This window comes from Balaenoptera musculus, chromosome 10 (assembly GCF_009873245.2).
Source record: "Balaenoptera musculus isolate JJ_BM4_2016_0621 chromosome 10, mBalMus1.pri.v3, whole genome shotgun sequence".
Lineage (NCBI taxonomy): Eukaryota > Metazoa > Chordata > Mammalia > Artiodactyla > Balaenopteridae > Balaenoptera > Balaenoptera musculus.
Genome location: NC_045794.1, coordinates 17,771,821 through 17,799,660, shown reverse-complemented (window position 1 = coordinate 17,799,660; position 27,840 = coordinate 17,771,821). Strand labels below are relative to the sequence as shown.

Below are 27,840 nucleotides of genomic sequence, written 5' to 3'. Positions count from 1 at the left end.
TGCATTTTACTGGTGGCCCCATTATCTGCCCCTGAGACCGTACAGATTGGTAGAGAACTTCAGAAGGCAGGCCCTAGGCCTCGCTGGTTTCGCGGGCAACTAGTAGGTAGTTGTTGTATATTTGCTGAGTTAAGGTGGGAAAAACCCTTGCATCAAATAAACTTTATATCGAAGATGACGAGAAATGAAAATCTAATTTTATTTAAAAAAAAATTCAGAAGCAGCAGTTTTATTCCAGGGGAACGAATACACCACCAGCATCTCAGCTCAGAACAGTGGTCCCCTGAAGTTGACGCGGAATGCAAAACAGAAATTTACTTCTATTGGGACTAAACTTATCCAAACAAGAGCGTGAGAGTCCAAAAGGGTCAAAGGTGGTCAGGGTTTAGAAATAACGCAGCCTCTGTGTGGAAAAGTCTGTGAGCCGCCGTGAGACTGGCTGAGAGCGAGGCCGCCTTAGCGGCCAGAAGGTGACCCCCTCGACTGGGCCGAGGGAGGGCGTGGGCACATTTGAGCCCTTGTCCTTGAAGGGCATTGAGCGAGCCGAGGGGAGGGGTGGGCGGGGCTCGGGTTTCCAATCACAATAGAGGAAGCTCAGAGGCGGCCGAGGGGCGGGCCCCGCCTCCTCCTCCCTCCTTGCGGATCCTGCGGTGAAGGGGACGCACGCTGCCGACTTTGTCTTCTCCGTGCGACCCTTACCGCCGTCTCGAGAACTTTCTCTTCCCCGGTAGGTTTCTGCTCGGGACCCTGAATCCTGGCTCTCGAGCAGACCGGGTGGGATGTGGAAGGGAATCCTTGCGTAGCAAGACTCGGGGAAGGACCAGGAAGGACATCTGCGCTCCCGGGCCTGTAGCCCTGAGCATCCGGACTCGGGTTGGGGCGGGTTGGGGGCAGGGACCGTGCCCTGGGCTGGGGAGCAGGGCGGCGCGGAGGGGCTGCGAGCGAGCCCCCGGGCTTTGTCCGCCACGCTTCGGGGCTCGCCGCCAGCCCGTGCTTCCCCGGGGGACAGACTTGTTGCATTTGCAGGTGATCCCGGGCCCTGCGTGTCCTTGATGGGTTCATGGCGGCCGCATCACCCTCGGTGCCTGCTGGCGGGAGCCCGGACACGTGCTTGAGGAGCTGGGGGAGGGAGAAGGGGCCAGGTGACCCGTGAGGCTGGCGGATCGTGAGCCTGGGGATTGGCGTCCATTACCACAGGAATGGAGAAATGCCCGGCTTTTAGGCGTTGAGGGTGAAGGATGATCTTGGCCCTGCCCTCCAGCCTCTCCCAGGCTGCGGCACACGCAGCCCTTCCCGGAGCGATGGGCCGGCTCGTTTCTGGCCTCTTTTCTTGGTGCTTCGGGTGCTTTGTTTATTTGCCAGCTTTGGGTGTTGAGCGTGAGGAAAGCCTAGACTTTTCGCCCTAGAGACCTTGTCCGAGGAGATCCGTGGTTGCTGCCTCCCCTTGTGACCTGCGCTCTGCGCTGCGGGTGACAAGAGGAAGAGCTGGCCCGTGGGCGGCCTGCACAGCCGCTGCAGCTGGGGCCTGCAGGGGTAGGAGGAGGGGAAGAACCGCCACTTACTAGTGAAGGTATTGCACGGCAAAACTGGGCTCTTTAAAAGGTTAGTCTGCAAAGTGGAGCTTTGTTCCTGAACTTAAGGCCCGGGTTCATTTCTAACGATTTATATCCACAGAAGGGGCAGGAGGGTGGGGATGTAAAGGACCAAACATCGGAGGTAATTTTTACCCTGTTTATCATTCTTTTCCCTTACAAGCCACCACTCTGATCTTGAGGCAGGCCTGTGTATAATATAAAACATTTTCTTCTAATTTCTTACAACACCTGTTAGAGAACCCCTGTTAAGGGGGGAAAAAAGAAAATTAATCACTTTTTCTCTAGAAAGACCTGAGAGAAAATCTGTACTTCCTCAAGCTTCTGCAGTGTCATTTCTGAAATTCCCCAAATAGTTTAAAAGGTCTATCTGGACAACTAATCTGTATTTCTATAGCAGTCTTTCTGGATTTTTGTTTTCCACTGCTTTACTGGATCCTCTGTGTACCTAAAGGATCTTAAACAAACCAACTAGTGAAAATAACATAATATAGAAAATCTGTGCGTTTGTATCTGTTCACCAAGAGAGGCGGCATTCTTCTGATTCTGCGCAATATGCAGGACATGTGTGAATTTCATTGTTACGGTCATCTATTTGTGGAGACAGTTGTACACCATTGTGTATTTCTTTTTTCTCTAGCATCCAGGAGAAAACTGCAAATAGGCTTTGTAAAGGCAAAATAATCTTTGAGTTTAGTCCCTCATGTTTGGGGGAAAATAGTTTTTGGGGAAAAAAAAATAGCTATAGAATGAAATAGTTGTTAAACAGTTATCTCCAAATCAAGTACTTTATTCCAACTTGGAGCCTTACCAACTCTTACTTAACATATACAATTACTAAACTAGGTTTTGTTACTTAGTCCTTTGCAGATGAGAAACAAAAAACGAGAGGGAAGCAGGGGTACAGTTTGAAACAGGGGGCATTGTCCTCTAAGTTAACAGTTTAGCATTAAAAGTAAAAGGCAAACACAAATACTAGACATTATAACGGGTTACAATTATAAACGATACTTAATTCCGAAGAAAGGGCTTTTTTTATGATCTGTACCCTCTTTGTTTAAGAAAGCAGGTTGATACAATAAATTTTGCCTTTTGTTTTAGTTATCCAGAACACTCAGCTGATAATCTGATGGCGCAGATAAAATTGGTGTTACTGTATAAATGTTTTCTAACAGTTTCCATTTTTTAAACTTATTAATTTTTTCTTTTTTGGCTTTTTCTTTAATGGCTGGAAAGAAACTCACTCAAAGGCTGATATTCTCCTAATGTGACCCCCTGAAAAAAAATTTAATAAGTACCCGCCTTCCAATAAGCTTCCAAGGTGCACTAGAAGGAATTCAGAGTGATATTTTCTGCAGATTTTGCATAAACATTATTCATCACTATTGTCACTGTATTTAAGCACACATAGTATGTCCAGTACACTGTGACAAATTTTAGGTGAGACTTCAATAGAAGAAGAAAATAGAAGAACCAATTGGTCCCTATCTTCTAAGAGTGATAATAACCATTGGTAGTAGAAATTATATTAATAACTGGCCATTCTTTTAGCCCAAGCTTAAATATGGGCTAATACTGGGCTCTAACTTAAATAGTTACAGATAAATACTTTATAGTGGGCATAGAAACAAATCCGCTAATCTAAATATAAATATTCATGTTGTTTAACCAGTAAATGAATGGCCACAAGACAAAATTGTTACAACTTTGTTAAATACTATTAGAAAAGCAAGCACAGGCTGAAGAGACGAACCCAAATTCTAACAGGCTTCGTGGAAGTTTTTGTCTTGTTTTTTGTTAATGGGTTAACATGGTTTTTTTTTTTTTAAAAACATCTTTATTGGAGTATAATTGCTTTACAATGTTGTGTCAGTTTCTGCTGTATAACAAAGTGAATCGGCTATACGTATACATATATCCCCATATCTCCTCCCTCTTGTGTCTCCCTCCCACCCTCCCTATCCCACCCCTCTAGGTGGTCACAAAGCACGAAGCTGATCTCCCTGTGATATGCGGCTGCTTCCCACTAGCTATTTTACATTTGGTAGTGTATATATGTCCATGCCAGTCTCTCATTTCGTCCCAGCTTACCCTTCCCCCTCCCTGTGTCCTCAAGTCCATTCTCTACGTCTGCGTCTTTTTTTTTTTTTTAATTATTTATTTATTTATTCATTTATGGCTGTGTTGGGTCTTCGTTTCTGTGCAAGGGCTTTCTCTAGTTGCGGCGAGCGGGGACCACTCGTCATCGTGGTGCGCGGGCCTCTCACTATCGCGGCCTCTCTTGTTTCGGAGCACAGGCTCCAGACGCGCAGGCTCAGTAGTTGTGGCTCACGGGCCCAGTTGCTCCGCGGCATGTGGGATCTTCCCAGACCAGGGCTCGAACCCGTGTCCCCTGCGTTGGCAGGCAGATTCTCAACCACTGCACCACCAGGGAAGCCCCTATGTCTGCGTCTTTATTCCTGTCCTGCCCCTAGGTTCTTCAGAATCTTTTTTTTTTTTTTTTAATTTCCATATATATATGTTAGCATACGGTATTTGTTTTTCTCTTTCTGACTTACTTCACTCTGTATGACAGTCTCTATGTCCATCCACCTCACTACAAATAACTCAATTTCATTTCTTTTAATGGCTGAGTAATATTCCATTATATATATATATATGTGCCACATCTTTATCCATTCATCTGTCGATGGACACTTAGGTTGCTTCCATGTCCTGGCTATTGTAAATAGAGCTGCAATGAACATTGTGGTACATGACTCTTTTTGAATTATGGTTTTCTCAGGATATATGCCCAGTAGTGGGATTGCTGGGTCATATGGTAGTTCTATTTTTAGTTTTTTAAGGAACCTCCATACTGTTCCCCATAGTGGCTGTATGAATTTACATTCCCACCAACAGTGCAAGAGGGTTCCCTTTTCTCCAGACCCTCTCCAGCATTTATTGTTTGTAGATTTTTGGATGATGGCCATTCTGACTGGTGTGAGGTGATACCTCATTGTAATTTTGATTTGCATTTCTCTAATGATTAGTGATGTTGAGCATCCTTTCATGTGTTTGTTGGCAATCTGTATATCTTCTTTGGAGAGATGTCTATTTAGGTCTTCTGCCCATTTTGGGATTGGGTTGTTTGATTTTTGATATTGAGCTGCTTGTAAATTTTGGAGATTAATCCTTTGTCAGTTGCTTCATTTGCAAATATTTTCTCCCATTCTGAGGGTTGTCTTTTCGTCTTGTTTGTGGTGTCCTTTGCTGTGCAAAAGCTTTTAAGGTTCATTAGGTCCCATTTGTTTATTTTTGTTTTTATTTCCATTTCTCTAGGAGGTGGGTCAAAAAGGATCTTGCTGTGATTTATGTCATAGAGTGTTCTGCCTATGTTTTCCTCTAAGAGTTTTATAGTGTCTGGCCTTACATTTAGGTCTTTAATCCATTTTGAGTTTATTTTTGTGTATGTTGTTACAGAGTGTTCTAATTTCATTCTTTTACATGTGGCTGTCCAGTTTTCCCAAAACCACTTATTGAAGAGGCTGTCTTTTCTCCATTGTATATTCTTGCCTCCTTTATCAAAAATAAGGTGACCATATGTGCGTGGGTTTATCTCTGAGCTTTCTATCCTGTTCCATTGTTCTATATTTCTGTTTTTGTGCCAGTACCATACTGTGTTGATTACTGTAGCTTTGTAGTATAGTCTGAAGTGAGGGAGTCTGATTCCTCCAGCTCCGTTTTTCTTTCTCAAGATTGCTTTGGCTATTTGGGGTCTTTTGTGTTTCCATGCAAATTGTGAATTTTTTTGTTCTAGTTCTGTGAAAAATGCCATTGGTAGTTTGATAGGGATTGCATTGAATCTGTAGATTGCTTTGGGTAGTATAGTCATTTTCACACTGTTGATTCTTCCAATCCACGAACATGGTATATCTCTCCATCTGTTTGTATCATCTTTAATTTCTTTCATCAGTGTCTTATAGTTTTCTGCATACAGGTCTTTTGTCTCCCTAGGTAGGTTTATTCCTAGGCATTTTATTCTTTTTGTTGCAATGGTAAATGGGAGTGTTTCCTGAATTTCTCTTTCAGATTTTTCATCATCAGTGTATAGGTATGCAAGAAATTTCTGTGCATTAATTTTGTATCTTGCTACTTTTCCAAATTCATTGATTAGCTCTAGTAGTTTTCTGGTAGCATCTTTAGGATTCCCTATATATAGTGTCATGTCATCTGCAAACAGTGACAGCTTTACTTCTTCTTTTCTGTTTTGGATTCCTTTTATTTTGTTTTCTTCTCTGATTGCTGTGGCTAAAACTTCCAAAACTATGTTGAATAATAGTGGTGAGAGTGGACAACCTTGTCTTGTTCCTGATCTTAGAGGAAGTGGTTTCAGTTTTTCACCATTGAGAATGATGTTGGCTGTGGGTTTGTCTTATATGGCCTTTATTATGTTGAGGTAAGTTCTCTCCATGCCTACTTTCTAAGGGTTTTTATCATAAATGGGTGTTGAATTTTGTTGAAACCTTTTTCTGCATCTATTGAGATGATCATATGGTATTTCTCCTTCAATTTGTTAATATGGTTTCTCACACTGTTTTTTTAAAATATATTCTGTGCTCTAGAATACCATTATGCTCCTTTTAAAATGTATTTTAGTTCAAACTTGCAACAGTAACATTACAGATTCCCATGCAGGTTTCTCATATGGACACATGTATAATATTTTGATTATTTTCTTTCAGGGCACAATGGCAACTCTTAAGGAAAAACTGATCGCACCAGTTGCAGAAGAAGAGACAATGGTCCCAAACAATAAGATCACTATAGTGGGTGTTGGACAAGTTGGTATGGCATGTGCCATCAGCATTCTGGGAAAGGTACGTACTTTCAAGAACACCATACATACTAATGAGAACCTACTGTATAGCATAGGGAACTCTACTCAGTGCTCTGTGGTGACCTAAATGGGAAGGAAATCCTAAAAAGAGGGGATATATGTATACGTATAGCTGATTCACTTTGCTGTACAGCAGAAAGTAACACAACATTGTAAAGCAACTATACTCCAATAAAAATTAATTGAAAAACAAAAACAAAAAAACACCATACATGATAGATAATTTCAGCATGTGTATACAGTCTCTTTAGGTATCTGAGAATTTGATTGTATCTTTAAAAGATTTTTTTTTCCTGAATAATTTGAAGTAAGTTGTAGGCATCGTGATACTTCACCTTTAAACACATTAGCATGTATTTCCTGAGAGAATGACATTCTTCCTATCTGACACAATAGAGTTACTGCACTCAGGAAATTTAATACTGATAAAATGCTATTATCTAATACACAGTACCCAGATTAAAAGTTCTCCAACTATTAAAATCCTGCCTTTTCTCCCCTAATCCAAGATCATGTTTTTATATACTTGTCATGTCTCTTTCTTCTTCTTTAATGTGGAACTGAGCCTTTCTTTGTCTCTCATGTCATTGATATGTTTGTAGAGTCCCCGTCGGTTCTGTAGGATGCCCCTCAATTTATGTTGGTCTGATGTTTCCTTGTAATTGGGTTCAGGTTAGATTTGGGGGGTGGGGTGGTGGCACGTCCTTCACAATGCATCACAATTTTGTCTCATGACTGGTGGTGCCCAAGAGTCCTCTGGTTGAAGTGGTAACTGTCAGATTTCTCCACTGCAAAGGTCCCTTAACCCTCTGTAGTTAATAAATAATCTGCACAGTCGCTTTTTGAGGTCATGGAAATATCCTATTATTCCCCTCAAACCCCCACCCAGTCCTTTTATTTTGAAATAATTTCAAATTTACAGAAAAATTTGCAAGAATATAAAAAAAAATAAAACTTCCATATTCACTTCACCTATGTTTACTAATTCTTAACATATTTGTGTGTGTGTGGGTGTGTGGGTGCACGCACGTGTATGGACTTTTTTCTGAACCATTAGAGAATAAATGCAAACATGCCCTTCCTTTCCTTCTGTCTGTCAGAGTACATTTCCTCAAAATAGGACATATTCTCACATAGTTCAGTTATCAACATCAGATTTAACACTGACAACATGCTACTAGCACCCTCTACTCCTCCAGATTATATTTTCCCCAGATACCTCCATAAACTTTTAGTTTGCTTCCTATATTCTTACTTACCTCATTGAATTGATCCTTGTTCTTTCTGAAGGCTGTCTTAAATGTTTTTTAGGGGAACCCCTCCCCTCAATGCTGCCTGGCCTTCAGTAGAGCACACTGTCCATTTGTATGGTATGTGAAGGCTGCTTGAATAACTCCTAGCCAAGCATATTTCTATTTACAAAATTTAAATTCTAAAGCAACAAATTCTGAATCTTCACTGAGGAAAAAGTCATCAAAGAAATCAACTAAAATATGTAGTGTGCACCAATGAAAGTTTTATTCTTTTGCATTTTTTCTTGCTAGTTTTCATTGGCCAGGTTCCCCTGATTTAGGAGAGCTGCTTCCCAAATTACAGGGAATTTAAATAATCACAATTTAGTGTTCATCCTTCATACCAGTAAAAATGAAAAGTATTCCAGCTTACCTTTCTTTTAAAATATGTACCGTGTTTGAAGTGGTTTGACTAAAATGCTTCATTTTAAACAACAATCTCAAGAAATGGGAACTGTTCATATCCTGTTTCCAGATGAGGTAGCTGAGGCTTCATTAGATTAAGTGGCCTGCCTATTGTCACACAGCTGGTAATGGTAGAGCTGTATTTTGAGCCCAGGACTCTGAACTCTTAACTATAGTGACTCTGCAGTTTCTATTCATTCTATGCTAGTACTGGGGCAATTAAAGACATAAGTATATATTTTTTTAAATTGAAGTATAGTTGATTTACAGTGTTGTGTTAGTTTCAAGTGTACAGCAAAGTGATTCAGTTATATCTTTTTCAGATTCTTTTCCATTATAGGTTATTACAAAATATTGAGTATAGTTCCCTGTACAATACAGCAGGTCCTTGTTTACCTATTTTATATGTAGTTGTGTGTATATGTTAATCCCAAGCTCCTACTTTATCTCTCCCATCCCCCCAGACATAAATATATTACTAAAACACTAGCTAAAGATTTTTCATTCTTCCTGCTAATCTCAAAATTTGGATTTTCAGGAAACTATATCTGAGCTGTCATGATTCTATAAGGAGTACCTTGCTGATTGTTTTAACTGTAAATTTAAAATCCTCTTGGGTAAATAATTTAGTTGAGACTCTCCTCTCTGCAGTTATATAATACTTTGGCCCAATTCTAGTGCTCGAGAGAACAGACTGGGCCCCTAACAGTAGGAATCTTCCAATTGAGCTGCTGTGAAGGAAGGACTGCCTTCCTGAAAGACCATTTTATTAATCAAAAGTGTTTAAATCTTCTTTTAATGGGGAAGAATTAGAGTCAAAGTTGTTATTACTCTTTGGTAAGGATTATAAACCCCACTGGTTTAATAAGAAAGGGAACTAACAGTGCTCTTTTGTCAGGTGTCTGCGTGTTACCTTATTCCTCTAGAAAAGTTCTAGGGGATATTGTCATCTCTATATTACTGTTGGAAAAGGACAAACTCAGAAAGATTAAGCCCCTTGATTAAGATCTCAGAGATCCTAAGTGCCAGATCCAGTCTCTGAGTCCATCACCAGTGTGCTTTTCAGAGGACACACACTGCTTTGGCCCAGAAAGTGAACAAAGCTGGGGCACCAGAGACAGAGGTTGAGAAGGCCCACGCCTTAACTGGGCCCGTGGAGGCAGCTGAGCCTCCCGAGTACAACGTCCGCCATTGCAAAGACACCGGTGTTTTCTGCTTCTCTTGCCCACTCTACCCAGCCTCGTTGCCAACATGGAAACCTTAGTGAGCTTTTATAAAAATAGCTTCCCTACTTAGAACTTTCTGAGAGGTAACAGTGCACGTCAACTACACGCATACATAATATGCAATGAGGTGTCAAGGATTTTTCCCTGCCTGTCTCTCAGAGCAAGGCAGGGTGCACACCTCCAGGGGGCACCATTCAGAGGGTCAGGAGCGCCTTTCCAGTGCAATGTGGTGGTGCTGTCTCTGACTTCATCTCTTACCTTCTGCCCTCTTTCTTCAAAACACCAAGCTCATGGCTGCTTAAACCGTTTTAGTACTTGATTTCCCTTCCCCTGGAATGACTGCTCTAGACCATCAGAGCTGACTCCCTCCCATCATTCATGTCACGCTTTTTTGGGCAGGCCTTCCCTGACTGTCCAATACCAAGTAAGCGTCCTTCCCTTCCCTTTAACTTCACCCTGCCTTGCACTGTTTATAGCACTTCCATTATCAGAGTCATCTTAAACTGTTTGCTTCACTCCTGTTCCCTTCCTGGTACATTCCACGAGGGCAGGAACTTTGCCAGATTTGTTCATTACTGTATTCCTCATTAGTAGAATAATGCCTGGCACTTTCAGTAGTAAATATGTATTAAATAAATGGATATTCCCGCTATTACGAAGAAACTGCACTTACATCTGGTCAAATTTTGATCACAGCTTTTCCTTTTTCATGGCTTCTCCTGCCACCCCTACCAATCACAAGCTCTGTGTTTTGGCTGCCAAGATCCCATCATGTTGTCAAGGTCATACACAGGTTCCATGCAGTTATTCCACCCTTAGCCTCTGTGCAGCTGTTTTTAGTTTGAGTGTCTGTTCTTGATTGAGTCAACTGTAGCCACATTCTTGTGGTACAAACCCAGCATAAGGAGTCTCTTAAAAGGAGCAATGTAATTACATACTGCAGAGCAGTTTTTGCAGTGCAAGACTTGGCCTAAAAGTGAGACTTAATTAGAATTTGGTGTCTGCACAAGAATAGACAGGTTAATGGAACAGACTCAAAGCCCAGAAACAGGACCAAAGAGTATTTAATGAAAAGTGGCATTCCAGAGGAGAAGAAAAACAAATTATTGAATAAATGGTGCTTGTCCATTTAGCTAATTATTTGGAAAAAGTTATACCTTTTCCTCCCACAAAATGTCATGCAAACTAAACACTTGAATGTAAAAATGCAGCCATCAAATATTAAGCCACTGGCAGCAGTAATTTAGTAGCTAAGAGGGCCAAGAGGTAGATTATGGCTGTGTCTTATCCACATGGAACTTTAGATTAAGAGACAATTTTTACAGTATGTTAAACAAGGTTTCAGCAGCGATGTTCTTGGCTTCTAACTGATCTTGTTCCTTAATAAGTTACTGCTTTTGCGATGAATCTAACCCTTGATGTATCAAACATTTTAAAATACATTTACAGCGTTAACTGGAATACACATATGGCTAATATACACTCTGTGAATGCAGAAGGAGATTTCTTTAAGCCAAAGTGTCAGTACTTAGTCACACATCTTCTATTTGCCTGCCTCCCACCGGGAGGATATTTAGTCCCACAGATGCAGCTAAATTCAGCGCTGCAATTATTTTCTCAAAGTGTTGGATCTCTTCCTTCCTTGCCAGCTGACTATGCACTTCGCAGACAATTCTCTACCCACTGAAACAAAACACAGGATCTGAGATCCTGTGACATCCTTTTCCATTTAAGCCCCAAACTGTTGTGCCCCGTTGACTTTGACAGCACCCATGTGATGTTCCCAAAATAAGAGTGACGTTCCCGGCGCTCAGGACCTTGACGGAACGGTTATTAACGTTCTCTTGTATGGTTTTAGGGCTTCAGAAACACAAATGCGGGTTTTGTGTGATCTTGTCAGAGGCTGCAGAGGAACGAAACCATTTTTAAAGTGTTGAAACATGAGTCTAAGTGAAAACGGGTGAACATTAATGCCAGTATTTGACATACATGGAAATGAGAAAATATTTACCAAGTAACCCCCAGCTCCTAAAAGGGTCATTTCAGAAGCTTGCAAGTGAATCAATTGCTTGGAACTAAGAACATTTTCAGTCACAGGGAGGCCCAAGTCTCAGGGAAACCCTCACAAGCAGGCCTATTGCGGCTCACTGCTTGAGGCCAGCCGCCCCTGGGCTTCTAGAAACGGGACAGTGTTCATTCCTTGGCTCCTACGGGGAGCGGGACCTGCTTTGTTGGCAGCTTAACTGGGTCACGTTTTCTTATTGGCTGCCTCACCTCTCTTTGTTTCTCCCTCTGCCGCTCAGTACCTTCCTGACCCCTCCAGTTCCACCCTGGATTATTCTATCGTAGCCTCCAAAGTGCTTCCTGAACCCCAGTTACTTAACGCTTTTTTCCCATCAACACCCTTTACCCTTTACCTAGCTGATCTCACTATCCTTCAAAGAGGTATTTGCATTGTTAAGTGTGATATATCATATTAAGCTAATTATTTTGCTAACAGCCCGGTTTTTTTGCTAAAACCAGTAAAGGCCAGGATTCGGGTGATATTTCAATGGGAAGGATAACTACTTTTTAAAGAGTTTGTAAATTATGAGTTTTCACAAGACAACCAACTTTAAAAGCTGAAAAGTTATTTAGATGCAATTAGATTGACACCCTCCCCCCTTCATTTTTCTGAGAAGAAAAAGTTGACTTGCTGAAGAATGGACATGATTATTGATTTATGGTTTTTCTTGGGATGGATGGCACAGGTGACAGTTGGAATAGAAAACAAGAGAACTCTGGGCAAGTTTGGGTTGATCATGCATAGAGAATTCACTAGCCCTGGACCCCTGTGTCCATGACTCCTTCCTTTCCCCACCAGGATATTCGAGCTGGTCAGAGCCAACCTGAGGCTTCCTGGCTTCAACCAGGGCTTCAAAGCCAGCTCTAAAGTGAACTCAACCTGTTGATGGTTTTAAACTGAATCTGCCCTCTCAAAAACCCCTCCAAACTGGAGGATGACCTTCGGGATGGACACACTGCCCAAGGTTGTTTCTAGGTCTTTGTCTCTTTTTCACCGCCATCCCCCATGAATATGAAGACTTGCACACCCTGAGGCCACTGTTGAGCCACGTTGGTTTCATGTCTGCAGATTCTTAAAGCAACTTGTATCATGCTCATTGAATGCCAGTTGGGTACCAGAAGGTGAAATTCTGAAAAATTGGTATCTTAAATATGAATAGTTTGTCATTTAAGACATTTTATCATGAAATTGTTTAAAGAGCACACCTAACTCCATGGTAAAATTCTCCTCTAGGTTTTTAGACATTGAGTACTTTGCCGTTTCAACAGTCTCTGGCTTGTACTGACAGCGGAGGTATCCTAGAGTGGCTTCGGGTCCTAACAGCTGTTTTCGTGTTTGTAGTCTCTGACCGATGAACTCGCTCTTGTGGATGTTTTGGAAGATAAACTCAAAGGAGAGATGATGGACCTGCAGCATGGGAGCTTATTCCTTCAGACACCAAAAATTGTGGCAGACAAAGGTAGTCTCATTTCACGCCCAAAGTGATCAAATAGTAAATTGATGTCCTCACTCCTTTATAGCAGATCGGTTTTCCCATCCTGGTGAATCTAGTGCTGGTAGTTTCTCCTTTCCTTCTGGGTCCAGTTCATCCTCAAAAACAAACATAATTGTTACCTCTGTAGTCCCTCTCCCACTGCCTTCCACACATGTGGTACATAACATTTTAGGAAATTGGATCCTAATGCTTGTTTACACCTACCTGAGAACGGGGATGTTTTAGATCTGAAAAAAATATTGCACAAAGTAATTTGAGTGCCTTGAAGAAACTAACTAAATTCATATTCTAGCCATCTTTGTCCTGGATTAATGGATTTATGCTGTGACACTGTCACCACAGCACGGCTGTGCCCTACAGATGTAGAAATGTGGGCCCAAAATAATTCCTAACAATACTATTGATAATAGCTGTTATTCATTGAATTAGTAGCATTCTGGGTATGCTAATGTGAAACTTTGCATATCTCATCTTCACAGCAACCCTATGAGAGATGGATACTATTACCTCCATTTTATGGAAGAAGCTGATAAAGTATTAGTAACTGAAAAGTCACATAGGGACATGGTTTAATTATATGAATCATCCATAGCTATTGAGTCTAATGACCACATCAAATCAAAATGTCTGTAATTTGGGAAAGGGTGCACTTCCTTGAGGAAAAAATAAAATATTTTCTAGAGAAACTCACTGCTAAAAATGAATAAGTTTCTTTAAAATATTGAGTATTAGAAATTAAATTCTAGCCAAGAACACTGGAGTGCCTTGCTTCCCTTCATAGATTGAATTAACATTACAAGTCTGCAGTTACCTTTAAATTGCTTTTTTGTTGGAAGGCTGCCTGTTGAACTTTGCACTCACTGTGTTTATGCTTTGTATTATTCCTGACAATCCAATCTTCTCTAAAGCCAATAGCATTTTGCATTTGTTAGCCGGAAACATAATTTAGGGCCATGTTTACTTCCTGGGTCCATTTTCTGAGCCAGTGTTATGGTTGGAATGTTTCCACATCACTCAAGGAGGAAGAAGCCACAGAACATTGGTGTTGCAGCTCAACACCTTATACAGAAAGTGTAATTCTCACGTACGTTCTGGGAGCTTATGTATAGATTTCTAGAGCATATTATACAACATGTTTTGATGAAGAGTTGTATGTAAAGTACTTTTTTCCCCTCTCCTTCAAGATTACTCTGTGACCGCCAATTCCAAGATCGTGGTGGTAACTGCAGGAGTTCGCCAACAAGAGGGAGAAAGTCGTCTGAATCTGGTGCAGAGGAATGTTAGTGTCTTCAGGTTCAGCATTCCTCAGATCGTCAAGTACAGTCCTGACTGCATCATAATTGTGGTTTCTAACCCAGGTATTACTATAATGCCTTAAGGTTCAGTTCTGTTAAATTCAATATTTTGGATTTTTTTTTTTTTAACTTAAAAAAAAAAGTCTGTTCTGGTGTCTGCTGGCAGGAGCAATTCATGTGTCTTCTGTTTTTGGCCACAAAAGAGTGGTGTTTGCAAAACCAATGACACCGTCCCAGGCCACATGCTTAAGAATCTGAGAAGAGTTTTATATAAAGCAATTTCATCTGCTTGTTTTATCTGGCTTTGTTGTAAAGTCTAAAAGCTTTTAAACTTTTCTATCAAGATTATCCTGGGATGCATAATGAAGCGTTTGAATGTGATTCCAATTTGGATGAAATATTTTAGCATATTTGACCTTCTGTTTTCCAGAAAATGCTTTCTAGTCTTATCTATTTCTAAAATTCTTGAAAATTGAGTTGATTGAATTTGAAGTTTAAGAAAGCCATTAATTAGTCTAGGTTTAAAGATAGAAATAGACTGTATTGATGGACAAATACATGCTTAACATCAGATGTTGGAACTTGAAAACTTCTGGTTAGAAAGAATTGCATTTTTTTCAACCCAAACAGTCAAAATTCACTCTCTATTTCACACTTCTTTTGCCTATAATTTGCCACCAAGCTTACTATTTACTGGTGAGCACCGTAGATACAGTGATAAAATGGTAAAGCTAATTATCTCTGACACTTCACATTGAGAAAGATTGTGAATAAGAGCCAAGAAAATCCTTATAATTTATGGGGGTTTTGTTGTTGTTTGTTTGTTTGCTTGTTTTAGCCGCACCGTGTGGCTTGTGGGATCTGAGTCCCAGACGAGGGATTGAACCCCGGCCCTCAGCAATGAAAGCACAGAGTCCTAACCATTGGACCGCCAGGGAATTCCTTAATTTATGGGATATTGAGAGTTGGAAGCCAGCAAGACCAGATATTATTTTAGTATTATTCTCTGTAATCCTGGATTAAGAGTTTCCTAAATAGTTCAACCTTGCATCTAAAACTTCTCATAAATAGAGGGTGGCAGATGGATGTAGAACATGAATGACAAACAGGAGGCACATATGAAGTTGTGCCACATCCTGTGCTTAAAGCAGACAGTATTAACTGGTTATACAGCTTTTCCAGGTATACCTTCAAAGTCTTAACCCTCCAGGGAGTCACTCCTACTGAGTCAAAGTTGCCAAGGAAGCTTTTATAATATCCAGGCCAAAATGACCTTAAAATATCTCAGCCAGTGTCTATATATGAGAGTGGAGGTGGAAACTTGCCTTCCCTGTGTGCACGTTTTCCTGCTTTTTACAGCTTAGCCTGTAAGTACTTTGATCTTCTCTAGCGCAGCAGGTTTTAGCTTTGCAGTCTCTGTGCCACACAAGAATAAAGGCTGTGTCATAGAATTCCTTTCATTAAATAGTAGAAAATGTTAATACCCTGTATTATCACAGTTGTTTACTGAATAGTGTCTTGTTCCCAGGGAAATTTATAGCAGCATGCCTTGGTAGTTTAGTAACTGATAGCTTTTGGTTTCTGATGACAGTTGTTCAAATCATGGAATGTTAGCATTGGAAGAAACTTAAGTGATGAACTAACTCAACCCCTTTTCTTTTTCTTTCCATATATAGTAAATTAATCTGCAAGACTCATGTATTCTTGTTTCAAGTAATAATGTAAATAAAAACCACAATATTGCATTTCCCATGTTTTACAATCTCTCTTACTATAAAACTTAAGTTTTTTTCCTGTCTTTCTAACTCCCATTATCTCTCATTATGAAAAGTCAAGTATTTACATCTTTCTGGCCACATCTTATTTGGAGGATGGGGCAGTGTGAGAGGAGTAAACCAGGGAACCCATTAATTGACATAGCAGTTGAAATCAGTTTTGATGTACTTACATATATTATTTTGTAAATTTTTAGTGGACATTCTCACATATGTTACCTGGAAACTAAGTGGATTACCCAAGCACCGTGTGATTGGAAGTGGATGTAATCTAGATTCTGCTAGATTTCGCTATCTTATGGCTGAAAAGCTTGGCATTCATCCCAGCAGCTGCCACGGATGGATTTTGGGAGAACATGGCGACTCAAGTGGTAAGAAGAAAAAAAAAAAAAAAAGGACAGTATTTACTGTGTACTTATGTGGTGTTCTTGCCATTCTGACTGTTTTCTTTGTTTTTACATTATATTTTCTATATTTTCACGTACTTCACATTACTAATAAGTATTGTGGGAGGTTACTTTGATACTGACTAGGTAAATATCTGATTCCTCATCAACTTTTTGCCTGCTAAGTTTAGTATCCACTTACGATTCTTGCCTAAATAAATTATGATGTTTGTCAAACATGACATTCTAATTCCATTATTTCATCTTAAACATTGAATTTTATACATTGAATAGGCTTATGGTGTAAAGCTGTCATAATCCAAAACATAATGATAATCTTTGTTTTACTAAATTCACTTTTGCCCCATATGCAAGGGGCTATTTTCTCCCTAAAAGGTTAAGACGTAAATTTTCCTTTGAATTTAGTGAGAGTTAGTAATGTGATTTTGGTAGAGTTTACTTTGGTACTGTAAGAATTTGGTCTTAAAATTATTGCATTGGTGCTTTCTTGTATGATGATGCTGACTTTTTTTTTTTTCTGACACATTGTACCACTTCATTCAAGAGTTTCTCGTGTCCAAGGATTTTCCTGAATTTCTATGCTATATAAAGTAGTACAATGTCTGGTGTACAGTAAAAACTCAGTGCTAGTTATCACAGTTGCTAGAACCACAGATCTGGAAGTGACCTTACATGTTGAAGATCCTTTAGCTGGCTAGTGGCATAACTGCAGCTAGAATCATGTCTTCTGATTCCTATCCAATGTTTTATTTACTCATTACTGTGTCATTTTTTCCAAAACATCTCCCCCCCACCCCCGTTTCCGTATTGATCTATACCGTGTACATAAAATGAAAGAGAATTAAACTATGCTCACTTAGGCATGATTATGTAGATTTCATAGTCTTCAACAAAAACCAGGAAAATGCTTTAGTTTTCTCAACAGTTACCCTGAATTAGCAAAAGTTGTGGACTGAAACATGGTCTTGTTTGGCCATGGGCAGCTTTGTCCTTCATAGTTGGTTCTAGCCTTTACCCCAGGGCTCTGCTCTTATTTTCTGAATCTAAGTGTTTTCCTTCAAAGGTCCCCAAGGAACACATACTTATTTTTCAAGGTCCAGTTCAAACACATATTTTTTGTAGCGCTTTCTGACATTTGATTTTCCCCTACATTAAGTAGACCCTTATTTATGTTTTATTATACTTTCTTCATCCCTCCGTAAGAGCATATCCCATTGCTTTAGTGTCCTTTACTAACTGTTTTCTCCTAGTAAATTCTAAATTTGTCCATGGTACAGAGCATATTTTAATCCATCTTTATATGCCTAGTTCTTCAAAATATAGTTTTGGCTGGGCAAGAGGTGTTCAAAATAGGTAAGGGGGTGTTTTGGTGCATCAAAGCCTCCAAAAGATATAGTCAGTGATAACACCTTTGTCTGCTATGCCTTTGGGGGCATTCTTGGAAGGAAATATTTGATGCAGTTAAGACCAGAGCAATTCATTGTGGTTACATGGAGTTTCTTTCCAGAAATGGACTGAACTTAGAGCATGATAAGAGAAAATTAGACGGTACTCAGGTTTTTTCCAAGAATTCTTTTGTTTTTTACTTCACTCTAGGAATAAAGGGGGCTTATATTTGAAAAATAAGCAGGCAAAAAGTTAAGAATTCCTCAAACCCAAAGTTTAGAATAATCCCAAACTAGAATCCCTTAGGATTTCACAAACCTAGGGAAAGGCAAGAATTTCATAATGTCTGTAAGCTTTACCCAGCAATTCTGTTTGCGCCAAAATGGTTGAAAGTTAAAAGGTCAGATCTGAAGGCAAATGTCAGCCTTTGCAGGGAAGTATATTGGAGTCAGTTGTCATTGGAGCAGTAAGTGGGTAACTTGCAACAGGGGTGAAATCTGAACTAAGAGAAGAAAAGATTTTTTAAAAATACGGTCAGAGATAGCTAAAATGTTTGTGTATTTATTTTTTCCCCTGCAGTGGCTGTGTGGAGTGGGGTGAATGTGGCAGGTGTTTCTCTCCAGGAACTGAATCCAGAAATGGGAACGGACAATGATAGTGAAAATTGGAAGGAAGTGCACAAGATAGTGGTTGAAAGGTACGTAGGAGGGAGCTTGATTTAAGACAATTAGTATCATGTTAGACAAAATTGTGAACACTTCCCATGGCTGCCTGTTCAGATAAACTTAAAAGTTTTTTTTCTGTTTTTTGTTCTTGCTTTTTTTCCCATTTTTCTTTTTTTAAATTACTCTTTGTTTTGGGGGGGTTGTTTTTTTCTTTTTATTATTTTTTCTTTTTATTTTTTCTATTATATTTTTCTTTCTATTTTTTCTTATCTTTTAGATAAACTCAATATATAATAGTAAATTTGCGGCTGTTATCTTCTGAAACAGGCAAGACTAACTTATACTGGTCAAATTTGCTATGCTGGTCCCCCTAGGGAAAGCAAATATTTTTCTAGAGAAATTCTATTGCAGGAGTAACAGGAGTGGGACATGGAATTAACAAGTGAGAAAGGCTTTCAAAATACCTACTGTTGACACATAAGGTTGGCTTATTTAGAAAAGTAAACCTAGACACTATTAGTGTCATAATTGCATTAAATAATACTTACTGATTGATTGCTGATACTGTTTAAGCTGTGCTGTATTTATCTTTCCACAGCCAACCAAGGATGTCCTCCTCTCCCTCTTTGAAACTGCCTTTTGTTACTAACTGTTTTCTCTTTCTATGACCTTCATGTTTATCCTAAAATAAGGTGTCATTTTGGACCAGAGTAAAGAATGTGGGCTTAGATTGAAATTATAGCACTGACACTAACTAACTGTATAGTCTTGGGAAGCCATTTAGCCCTTAAGCTGAATCTCAGTTTTCTCCTCTGTAAAGTCATAAGGTATTTAAATTATTGTAAAAATTGAGTTAAATCACACATACTTATCACTGATAAGCATTCAAGAAATGTTAGCTTCTATTTTCAGAGAATTGTTGTTATAAGACTAACTGATGTCTCAAATATGGAATCATTTTGTTTAGTTCAACTTTATTTATTTATTTATTTTTGGCTGTGTTGGGTCTTCGTTGCTGCGCACGGGCTTTCTCTGGTTGCAGCTAGCGGGGGCTACTCTTCGTTGCGGTGCACGGGCTTCTCATTGTGGTGGCTTCTCTTGTTGTGAAGCTCGAGCTCTAGGCTTGCGGGCTTCAGTAGTTGTAGCTCATGGGCTCTAAAGCACAGGCTCAGTAGTTGTGGCACATGGGCTTAGTTGCTCCGCAGCATATGGGATCTTCCCGGACCAGGGCTCGAACCCATGTTCTTCTTAACCACTGAGCCACCAGGGAAGTCCAACCCTTTATTTTATAAATGAGAAAACTAGGGCTCACCCAGGTAATATAACTTGCCCTAGGTCTTTTAATCGGTGATAGATTGCATTAAATCCCAATTTTCTAATACCCAGTTACTCCTGCTACCTAATTCTCAAGTACAAGTGCCTTTGTGGGTTTCAAAGGGTATAATTTGTGCTCAGAAAGTTGCCGGGCAAGGTATTGCCATCACTTTTCTCTTAAGTTAGTTGGTCATAGTATTTTAGGTGACAATGGTTAGTGGCCTCAAATGGACCTGAAAATCAAAGTATATTTTGTCCTTTGAATGTGAAGGTTCTTTTACTTTCACTGTTCCCTGATTTCATTAATATCTTTGGATATATTGATGTTTATGAATAAGAAGATTGGTTGGAAAATGTACATTTTACCTCTGTGACTTTATAAATAGTCATTTATACAATAAACTACTTAAATTTGTCAAAGCATTTACATAGCACCTACCATGTAGTTTTAAAATTTTAAACATTTTACATATATATTAACTCATTTAACAAACTTATGAAGTAGATACCACTGTTATCCTTATTTTACAGAAGCGGACACTGAGACAGGTAGATTAAATAATTTGCTCAAGATTACAGAGTTAAGAGACAGCAGGAGTCAAACCCAAAGTGTCTGGTGTCAATTATCTCTTTTATGAATTTTTTTTTTTCCTTAGTGCCTATGAAGTCATCAAGCTAAAAGGATACACCAACTGGGCTATTGGATTAAGTGTGGCTGATCTTATTGAATCTGTGTTGAAAAATCTATCCAGGATTCACCCAGTGTCAACAATGGTGAAGGTAAACTGTTATAAAATATTATGATTTCTGGTCGAGTATTCAATATGTAGATTCATTTTAAGAAGGATGAGATAATGTCTCAGTCCACAGTTATTTTTTAATCTCAAAGTTTTATGGAAACCTTTCTCCTTTCCAATAGAAGTTTAGGACAATAAGAGCAAAAATTTGTAGAGACATTGAATGCATTTTTACATTTCTCCCTTGTATGATGTGGCAAATTAAATATTAACTCTGAATCTTATTTGACATATTCTCAGATGATCATTTGAATAAGTTTAATAGTTTCATTTCAAGTTGGTGTATTAAACTATAGATTGGCTTTGATGTATGCAGCATTTGATACTTTAACAAATTTAGTTTAACTCAAAAGCTATGGAACAGTTAAGTAGAAATTGATTATTTTTAAATAAAACTAAAATTGTATTAAAACATTGTCTAAGATAATGGACTCATTTTCTACAAGTCAACAGCAGGGGTGAAAAAGTAAGGGGGGGACTGCAGTAGATTCAAAGAAACTAAGAGATAAATAAAGAAGTGTTGAGGGGGTAGAACACGGTGTCAGATGTTTTGGGGTTTTTCTGTTGTTTTGGGGGTTTTTTTGATACTATAGCAAAAAAATTAAAAGCAAGTATGGCAAAAATTGGATAATTGCTGAGTCTTAGAGTGCATATATGTAGGAGTTTGTTTATTCCCTACACTTTGGTGTATATACAAAAACTTTCAAAGTTAATTTAAAAAAATATTAAACTGACTTGATTAATATACTAAAATAATTTAATTAATTATGTAGTTAAATTGACCATCTGAGTAATTTACTTAATACAAACCGGTAAAGTGTTTTGGGAATTGTATGATTTTTTTTCAGCAACTCTTGGGTGTTGCAAGAATCTTGCCTTTGAGTGGCATCCAACTACTTCCCTGGACCTTGTAGGTCGGCTACTACCTGAAATTCTCTCCTTAACTAAAGAATTTTAAGAAACTTAAAATTTCATGAAAAGAAGCCCAGTGAGAACCACATTTGAATGTGATTTGAATTTGAAGACATAATCAAAGTTTATTAAAGTGTATTGAAGCAGAGAGGTATCAATAAGTTCAATAAAGTACCTAAAATTCTAGTTTTATCATAGTGTGTATTTGTATATTCTATGTATAAAATCTAATTAGAAACACAAGTATTAGGGTATATAGGCCTGTAAGTGATAAAAACTAAAGAATGAGTTTATGCTTATCAAATTTCCTGCAATTCTTCCTGTTCAAACTCGGGACCTGTGATCATTCTTACCTGTGGTTTCATTTCCTCATCTCAGTGCTTTTCTTGTTCTGGCAGGGGATGTATGGCATTGAGAATGAAGTCTTCTTGAGCCTTCCATGTATCCTGAACGCTCGGGGGTTAACCAGTGTTATCAGCCAGAAGCTGAAGGATGATGAGGTTGCACAACTCAAGAAAAGTGCAGACACCCTCTGGGACATCCAGAAGGAACTAAAGGACCTGTGACTTCTGGCTGCTAGGCTGTAGAAACTTAAAACTACAGTGTGATTAATCACGAGCCTTTAGTTTTCATCCCTGTACGTGGAGCACAGTCTGCTCTTATCTTCCTAAGTATATGAATCTGGGCTCCCAGAATCAAAGCCCAACCTTGGTTTAATGCTTGCAAGATGAGTCCTTGAACAAATAAAATTAACTATCGTAGTGTGCTTCTGTCTCTGGAATTCTTTCTTTAATGGTTTCTGAAAGATTTCAGTCTGTTTTTCAAGTAATTCTTCCCCCCCTACATTGTAAGTTTCCCTAAATTCTATCATCTACATCCCATCTTCTACTTCTTTTGTGAAACAGCACTACAATTCTTTGTCACAACATGTACTATTATTTTGTTGTTGTTGTCCTGAGAATATGGTAACCATTTTTTTTAAGGACTTATTCTTTTGGGAGCAGGTTTAGTTTCACAGCCAAATTGAGAGAAAGATACAGAGATTTCCCATAAACGCTTGCTTCCATACATGCATAGCCTCCCGTTATCGACATCGCTCACTGGAGTGGTATGTTTGTTACAGTCAATGAACCAACATTGACACGACATCATCCAAAGCCCGTCGTTTACTTTACAGTTCACTCTTGGTGTTGTGCATTCTACGGGCTTGGACAAATGTTTTATGGCATGTATCCATCGTTAAAATATCACGGTATTTTCACTACCCTAAAAATCCTGAGGTTACCATTTTAAGGTTATCACTGAAGAAAGAACTAGAACCAGTGGATGACATTTACAAGGAAGTCCATTTTATTTCTCTAAAAGGAAGAACCTCTAAAACAGCTTTCTAAAATAGGGATTAACTTTGTTAGAGTTGGTTCTATTTGATAATGAAGAAAAATGAAAGTTTGGACTGAATTATCCAGATCCAGGCTACTGGGAGACAGCATAAAGGGGGGTTAAGAGGGGGACTTATAGCAGACTTCCTTTAACAAAGAGTTTCTACTTTACATGTAATATCTAAGGGTCAGTGTTTTAGGTAGTGTTAAAAACATGGACTTTGTTATCATATAAACCTGGATTTCGTTGATCAACTGCAATTTGGGGCAAGTTACGTACTTAACCACTCCTAAGCCTCAATTTTCTTAACCTATGAAGTACTGGTAATAATGGTACCTCTTCAATATGGTGTATGAATTAAATGAGAAAATGTAAAACTCAGCACAATGCTTGGTTCTAATAATAAGCAAGTAGTGCTTACTGTTCTAATTGATTTACGTATATATTAACTCATCTAAGTCATCCTAACTATAAGGTAGTGTTTCTCCACCTAGGCAGTGTTATTTGGGGCTGGAATATTCTGTACTGTGGGGACTGCATGGTGCATCATGGGATGTTTGGCATCACCCCTAGCATCTACCCACTAGATGCCAGTTACACACCACTCTCTCCAGTTGTGTCAACCCCAAAATGCATCCTGGGGAGCAAAATCACCCCTGGTTGAGAATTACTGCTCTAAAGTATTTGAATCCTCACTTTACAGATGAAACTGAAACACACAGAGGTCACACAGCTACTAAGTAGCAGATTTGGGGTTCAACCCAAGCACTGTAGCTCCTTAACCTGTGCTCTGAAGCACAGTGTGCTACTATTGCTGTAAATATTAGTCATCGTTATGTTTCTGTATCTTTAGCATTTATAAAATAATATCAAAATCATTCTCTAATGCTCCAGCATATTATGAGGATATTATTATTATCGTATTACAGAAAGGGAGACTAAACCAGAGGTACTAAATACGTTTCTCAGGTCACATTTCCAAAATGACTCAATCTTACCTACTGGCATAGCACAGAGAGCTATACGCAACATTTTGTAATATCCTATAAGGGAAAGAATCTGAAAAAGAATATATATCTGAATCACTGTGCTATATATTGGGTTGGCCAAAAAGTTTGTTTGGGTTTTTCTGTAAGATCTTATGGAAAACCCAAACGAAGTTTTTGGCCAACCCAATACATGAAACTAACAATATTGTAAATCAACTATACTTCAATTTAAAAAAATGACAGTCTTTTGGGATGATAATCATACATCTAGCTAGATGTAAGGAGAAAGGTTATTTTAATTTATGTAATTCATTGTTCTAATTTATTTGTGAATACTGAATTTACAACAAGCCAGTGATTTCCAAGCTTGAATTTCATGGACCAGTTTAAAATTTTTTAAACTTTGTCAGGGATAGGGAATGAGTCCTTGTGTGGAAAGAGGTAGGGGGCCTCAACATAGCCTTGCCATCTTTTAATTTTGCCAAATAAAGACATGGAGCGAAAAAAGAACACATATTCTTACCATTATACGGAAGAACAGATATTTTAATGCCAAAAGAAGGAGAACACCATAATCTCAAATTTATCAGCTGTCCTGGACCAAGAGCAGAAAAGCAAAACCCTTGTTCTGGAAGAGCCAAGAGCTGGAAGAAGTCTGGGTCCTTGGTTTTCATGGAGCTGCTCTACCAGCTACAGACTGCCTACGTCCAAGCTGCTTTTGCATTAGGAGGAAATAAACGCCTATTGCTGTTATTATGGGTATGTGCCTCTGCAGCCAAATTTAGTAACATATTCTGTAAGACTTTATTGGGAAAACCAACCATAAGGCAAAACACCTGTTAGCAAATAACTTTTCATCTAATCAAGGAGACAGACATGAACAATAAATCGCAAAATAAAGTGCTGTAAAATCCAGAAAAAACCCCCCTGAGTCTTCACATATTCAGTTGGAGCACTTCGGTTGTCTTCTTGGTCTCTGGGGAAACATGAAAAATGGAACTGCTAAGATTCCCTAGGAATAGAGGAGATGACCAGTAACACCTAACTAGTTAATACATGGATTCAGATATTCCATAGATCAGTATCCAAAATACAACACTCATGGACTGTTTGGGACTGACATAGATAGTTTATCCATAAAGCTAATTTTGTCTCATATAATTTTAACATTGGAAATGACCTTGGCTCAAGCTATTCTACAGAATAGCCACTAAGACCTAAGTGCTAAGCTGATTTACCTAAACGCAACCAAGCTAGTTTATGGAGCTGATCTATTGGTTAATAGTCCTTCAAACTAGCTAAAACAAAACAAAAAGGAGGGAGGATTTACTGCTGCACCTAACTGAAAAGCCTAGAAGTGGAACTGACATTAAGCAAGATTGTATTCAGGAAGAAAAAAATGTTACCAGAATTATCAAGATTTTCTCCAACTCTCCTCTGAACTCTCCTTTTCTCTCCTTAGTATATTTATTTGATTTTCAGGTTCTGTGTGGTGGTAAAACTCCAGTCTCACATCCTCTCATACTCAGGTCTAGTAGAAAACTACCTACTGCTTTCCTAGAAACTCCAGAAAATATCTCATTGCATCCTATGGGCTCTCACTGAGTCAAAGGCATATCCATGGACCTCTCTCCATGGCCTGGGAGATGCTGTGCTCACATTGGCTAACGACTTGGTTTTTCTGGAGCCAAAACCCGTGAACTGAGAGTGGTAGAGGGATGTGTCTCAGAAGAAATCTAAGGTATTCTTACCAGATGTTGGGGAAAGATAGACAGTGGGTGATAAAAACAATAGATGTCCTCAAATCTCAACACCCAATCTGTGACCCTTTCCATCACCCCATTTTACTGCCTGGTATTACTGTCCCCCAATAGCTAATGTAATAAATGCTTTCAGTTATATCTAGATTCTGCCTTAGTGAAGGTTTTGTTTTTTTGTTTTTGTTTCTGTTTAGGTCAAATGCAGACCTTATAAAGGGAAACCATGACATTTTCCACTGCAATGTCTGACTCACCTTGGTTCCTGTTATTATTGGAGCTCCCACATAGAAACACTAGTCATTACTTTAGAAAACTGAGAGATCAAACAAAAGTAGGAATCCTGTATCCAGTTGTTTTTTTTTTTAATAGATCTTTATTGGAGTATAATTACTTCACAATACTGTGTTAGTTTCTGTTGTACAACAAAGTGAATCAACCATATGCATACATATATCCCCATATCGCCTACCTCTTGAGCCTCCCTCCCACCCTCCCTATCCCACCCCTCTAGGTGGTCACAGAGCACCAAGCTGGTCTCCCTGTGCTATGCAGCGGCTTCCCGCTAGCTATCTATTTTACATTCGGTAGTGTATATATGTCCATGCCACTCTCTCATTTCGTCCCAGCTTACCCTTCCCACTCCCTGTGTCCTCAGGTCCATTCTCTACGTCTGTGTCTTTATTCCTGTCCTGCCCCTAGGTTCTTCAGAATCTTTTTTTTTTTTTTTAGATTTCCATATATATATGTTAGCATATGATATTTGTTTTTCTCTTTCTGACTTACTTCACTCTGTATGACAGACTCTAGGTCCATCCACCTCACTACAAATAACTCAATTTCGTTTCTTTTAATGGCTGAGTAATATTCCATTGTGTATATGTGCCACATCTTCTTTATCCATTCATCTGTCGATGGACACTTAGGTTGCTTCCACGTCCTGGCTATTGTAAATAGAGCTGCAGTGAACATTGTGGTACATGACTCTTTTTGAACTATGGTTTTCTCAGGGTATATGCCCAGTAGTAGGATTGCTGGGTCATATGGTAGTTCTATTTTTAGTTTTTTAAGGAACCTCCATACTGTTCTCCATAGTGGCTGTATCAATTTATATTCCCACCAACAGTACAGGAGGGTTCCCTTTTCACCACACCCTTTCCAGCATTTCTTGTTTCTAGATTTCTGATAATGGCCATTCTGACCTCTGTGAGGTGATACCTCATTGTAGTTTTGATTTGAATTTCTCTAATAATTAGTGACGTTGAGCATCTTTTCATGTGCCTCTTGGCCATCTGTATGTCTTCTTTGGTGAAATGTCTATTTAGGTCTTCTGCCCATTTTTTAATTGGATTGTTTGGTTTTTTGATATTGAACTCCATGAGCTGTTTGTATATTTTGGAGATTAATCCTTTGTCCATTGTTTCATTTGCAAATATTTTCTCCCATTCCGAGGGTTGTCTTTTCATCTTGTTTATGGTTTCCTTTGCTGTGCAAAAGCTTTTAAGTTTAATTACATCCCGTTTGTTTATTTTTGTTTTTATTTTCATTAATCTTGGAGGTGGGTCAAAAAAGATCTTGCTGTGGTTTAAGTCAAAGTGTGTTTTTCCTATATTTTCCTCTAAGAGTTTTGTAAGTGTCTGGTCTTACATTTAGGTCTTTAATCCATTCGGAGTTTATTTTTGTGTATAGTGTAAGGGAGTGTTCTAATTTCATTCTTTTACATGTAGCTGTCCAGTTTTCCCAGCACCACGTATTGAAGAGGCTGTCTTTTCTCCATTGTATGTTCTGCCTCCTTTGTCATAAATTAGGTGACCATATGTATGTGGGTCTATCTCTGGGCTTTCTATCCTGTACCATTGATCTATATTTCTGTTTTTGTGCCAGTACCATACTGTCTTGATTACTGTAGCTTTGTAGTATAGTTTGTAGTCCAGGCCCCGATTCCTCCAGCTGCGTTTTTCTTTCACAAGATTGCTTTGGCTATTCGGGGTCTTTTGTGTTTCCATACGAATTGTAAAATTTTTTGTTTTGATTCTGTGAGGAATGCCATTGGTAGTTTGATAGGGATTGCATTGAATCTGTAGATTGCTTTGGGTAGTATAGTCATTTTCACAATATTGATGCTTCTAATCCAAGAATATGCTATATTTCTCCATCTGTTTATGTCATCTTTGATTTCTTTCATCAGTGTTTTATAGTTTTCTGAGTA

The 27,840-nt window shown here is 38.9% G+C and overlaps 1 protein-coding gene across 1 annotated transcript; it reads left to right on the top strand.

The window, feature by feature from the left end:
• Window positions 1–586: 586 nt before the first annotated feature.
• On the top strand, window positions 587–22,271 carry LDHB (lactate dehydrogenase B). Its single transcript, XM_036866309.1, has 8 exons — window positions 587–727; window positions 6,317–6,451; window positions 12,801–12,918; window positions 14,139–14,312; window positions 16,222–16,395; window positions 18,397–18,514; window positions 20,453–20,576; window positions 21,904–22,271. The coding sequence occupies exons 2-8, from the start codon at window positions 6,323–6,325 to the stop codon at window positions 22,069–22,071; spliced, it is 1,005 nt and encodes a 334-aa protein (XP_036722204.1). The 5' UTR covers window positions 587–727; window positions 6,317–6,322; the 3' UTR covers window positions 22,072–22,271.
• The last annotated feature ends 5,569 nt before the right edge of the window (window positions 22,272–27,840 follow it).

Excerpts from the sequence above, each read along its gene's own strand:
- LDHB (XM_036866309.1), top strand. The coding sequence starts at position 6,323 with ATGGCAACTCTTAAGGAAAAACTGATCGCACCAGTTGCAGAAGAAGAG. Across the intron at positions 12,919-14,138 it reads AAAAATTGTGGCAGACAAAG|ATTACTCTGTGACCGCCAAT; the intron begins GTAGTCTCATTT and ends CTCTCCTTCAAG. Across the intron at positions 18,515-20,452 it reads CACAAGATAGTGGTTGAAAG|TGCCTATGAAGTCATCAAGC; the intron begins GTACGTAGGAGG and ends TTTTTTCCTTAG.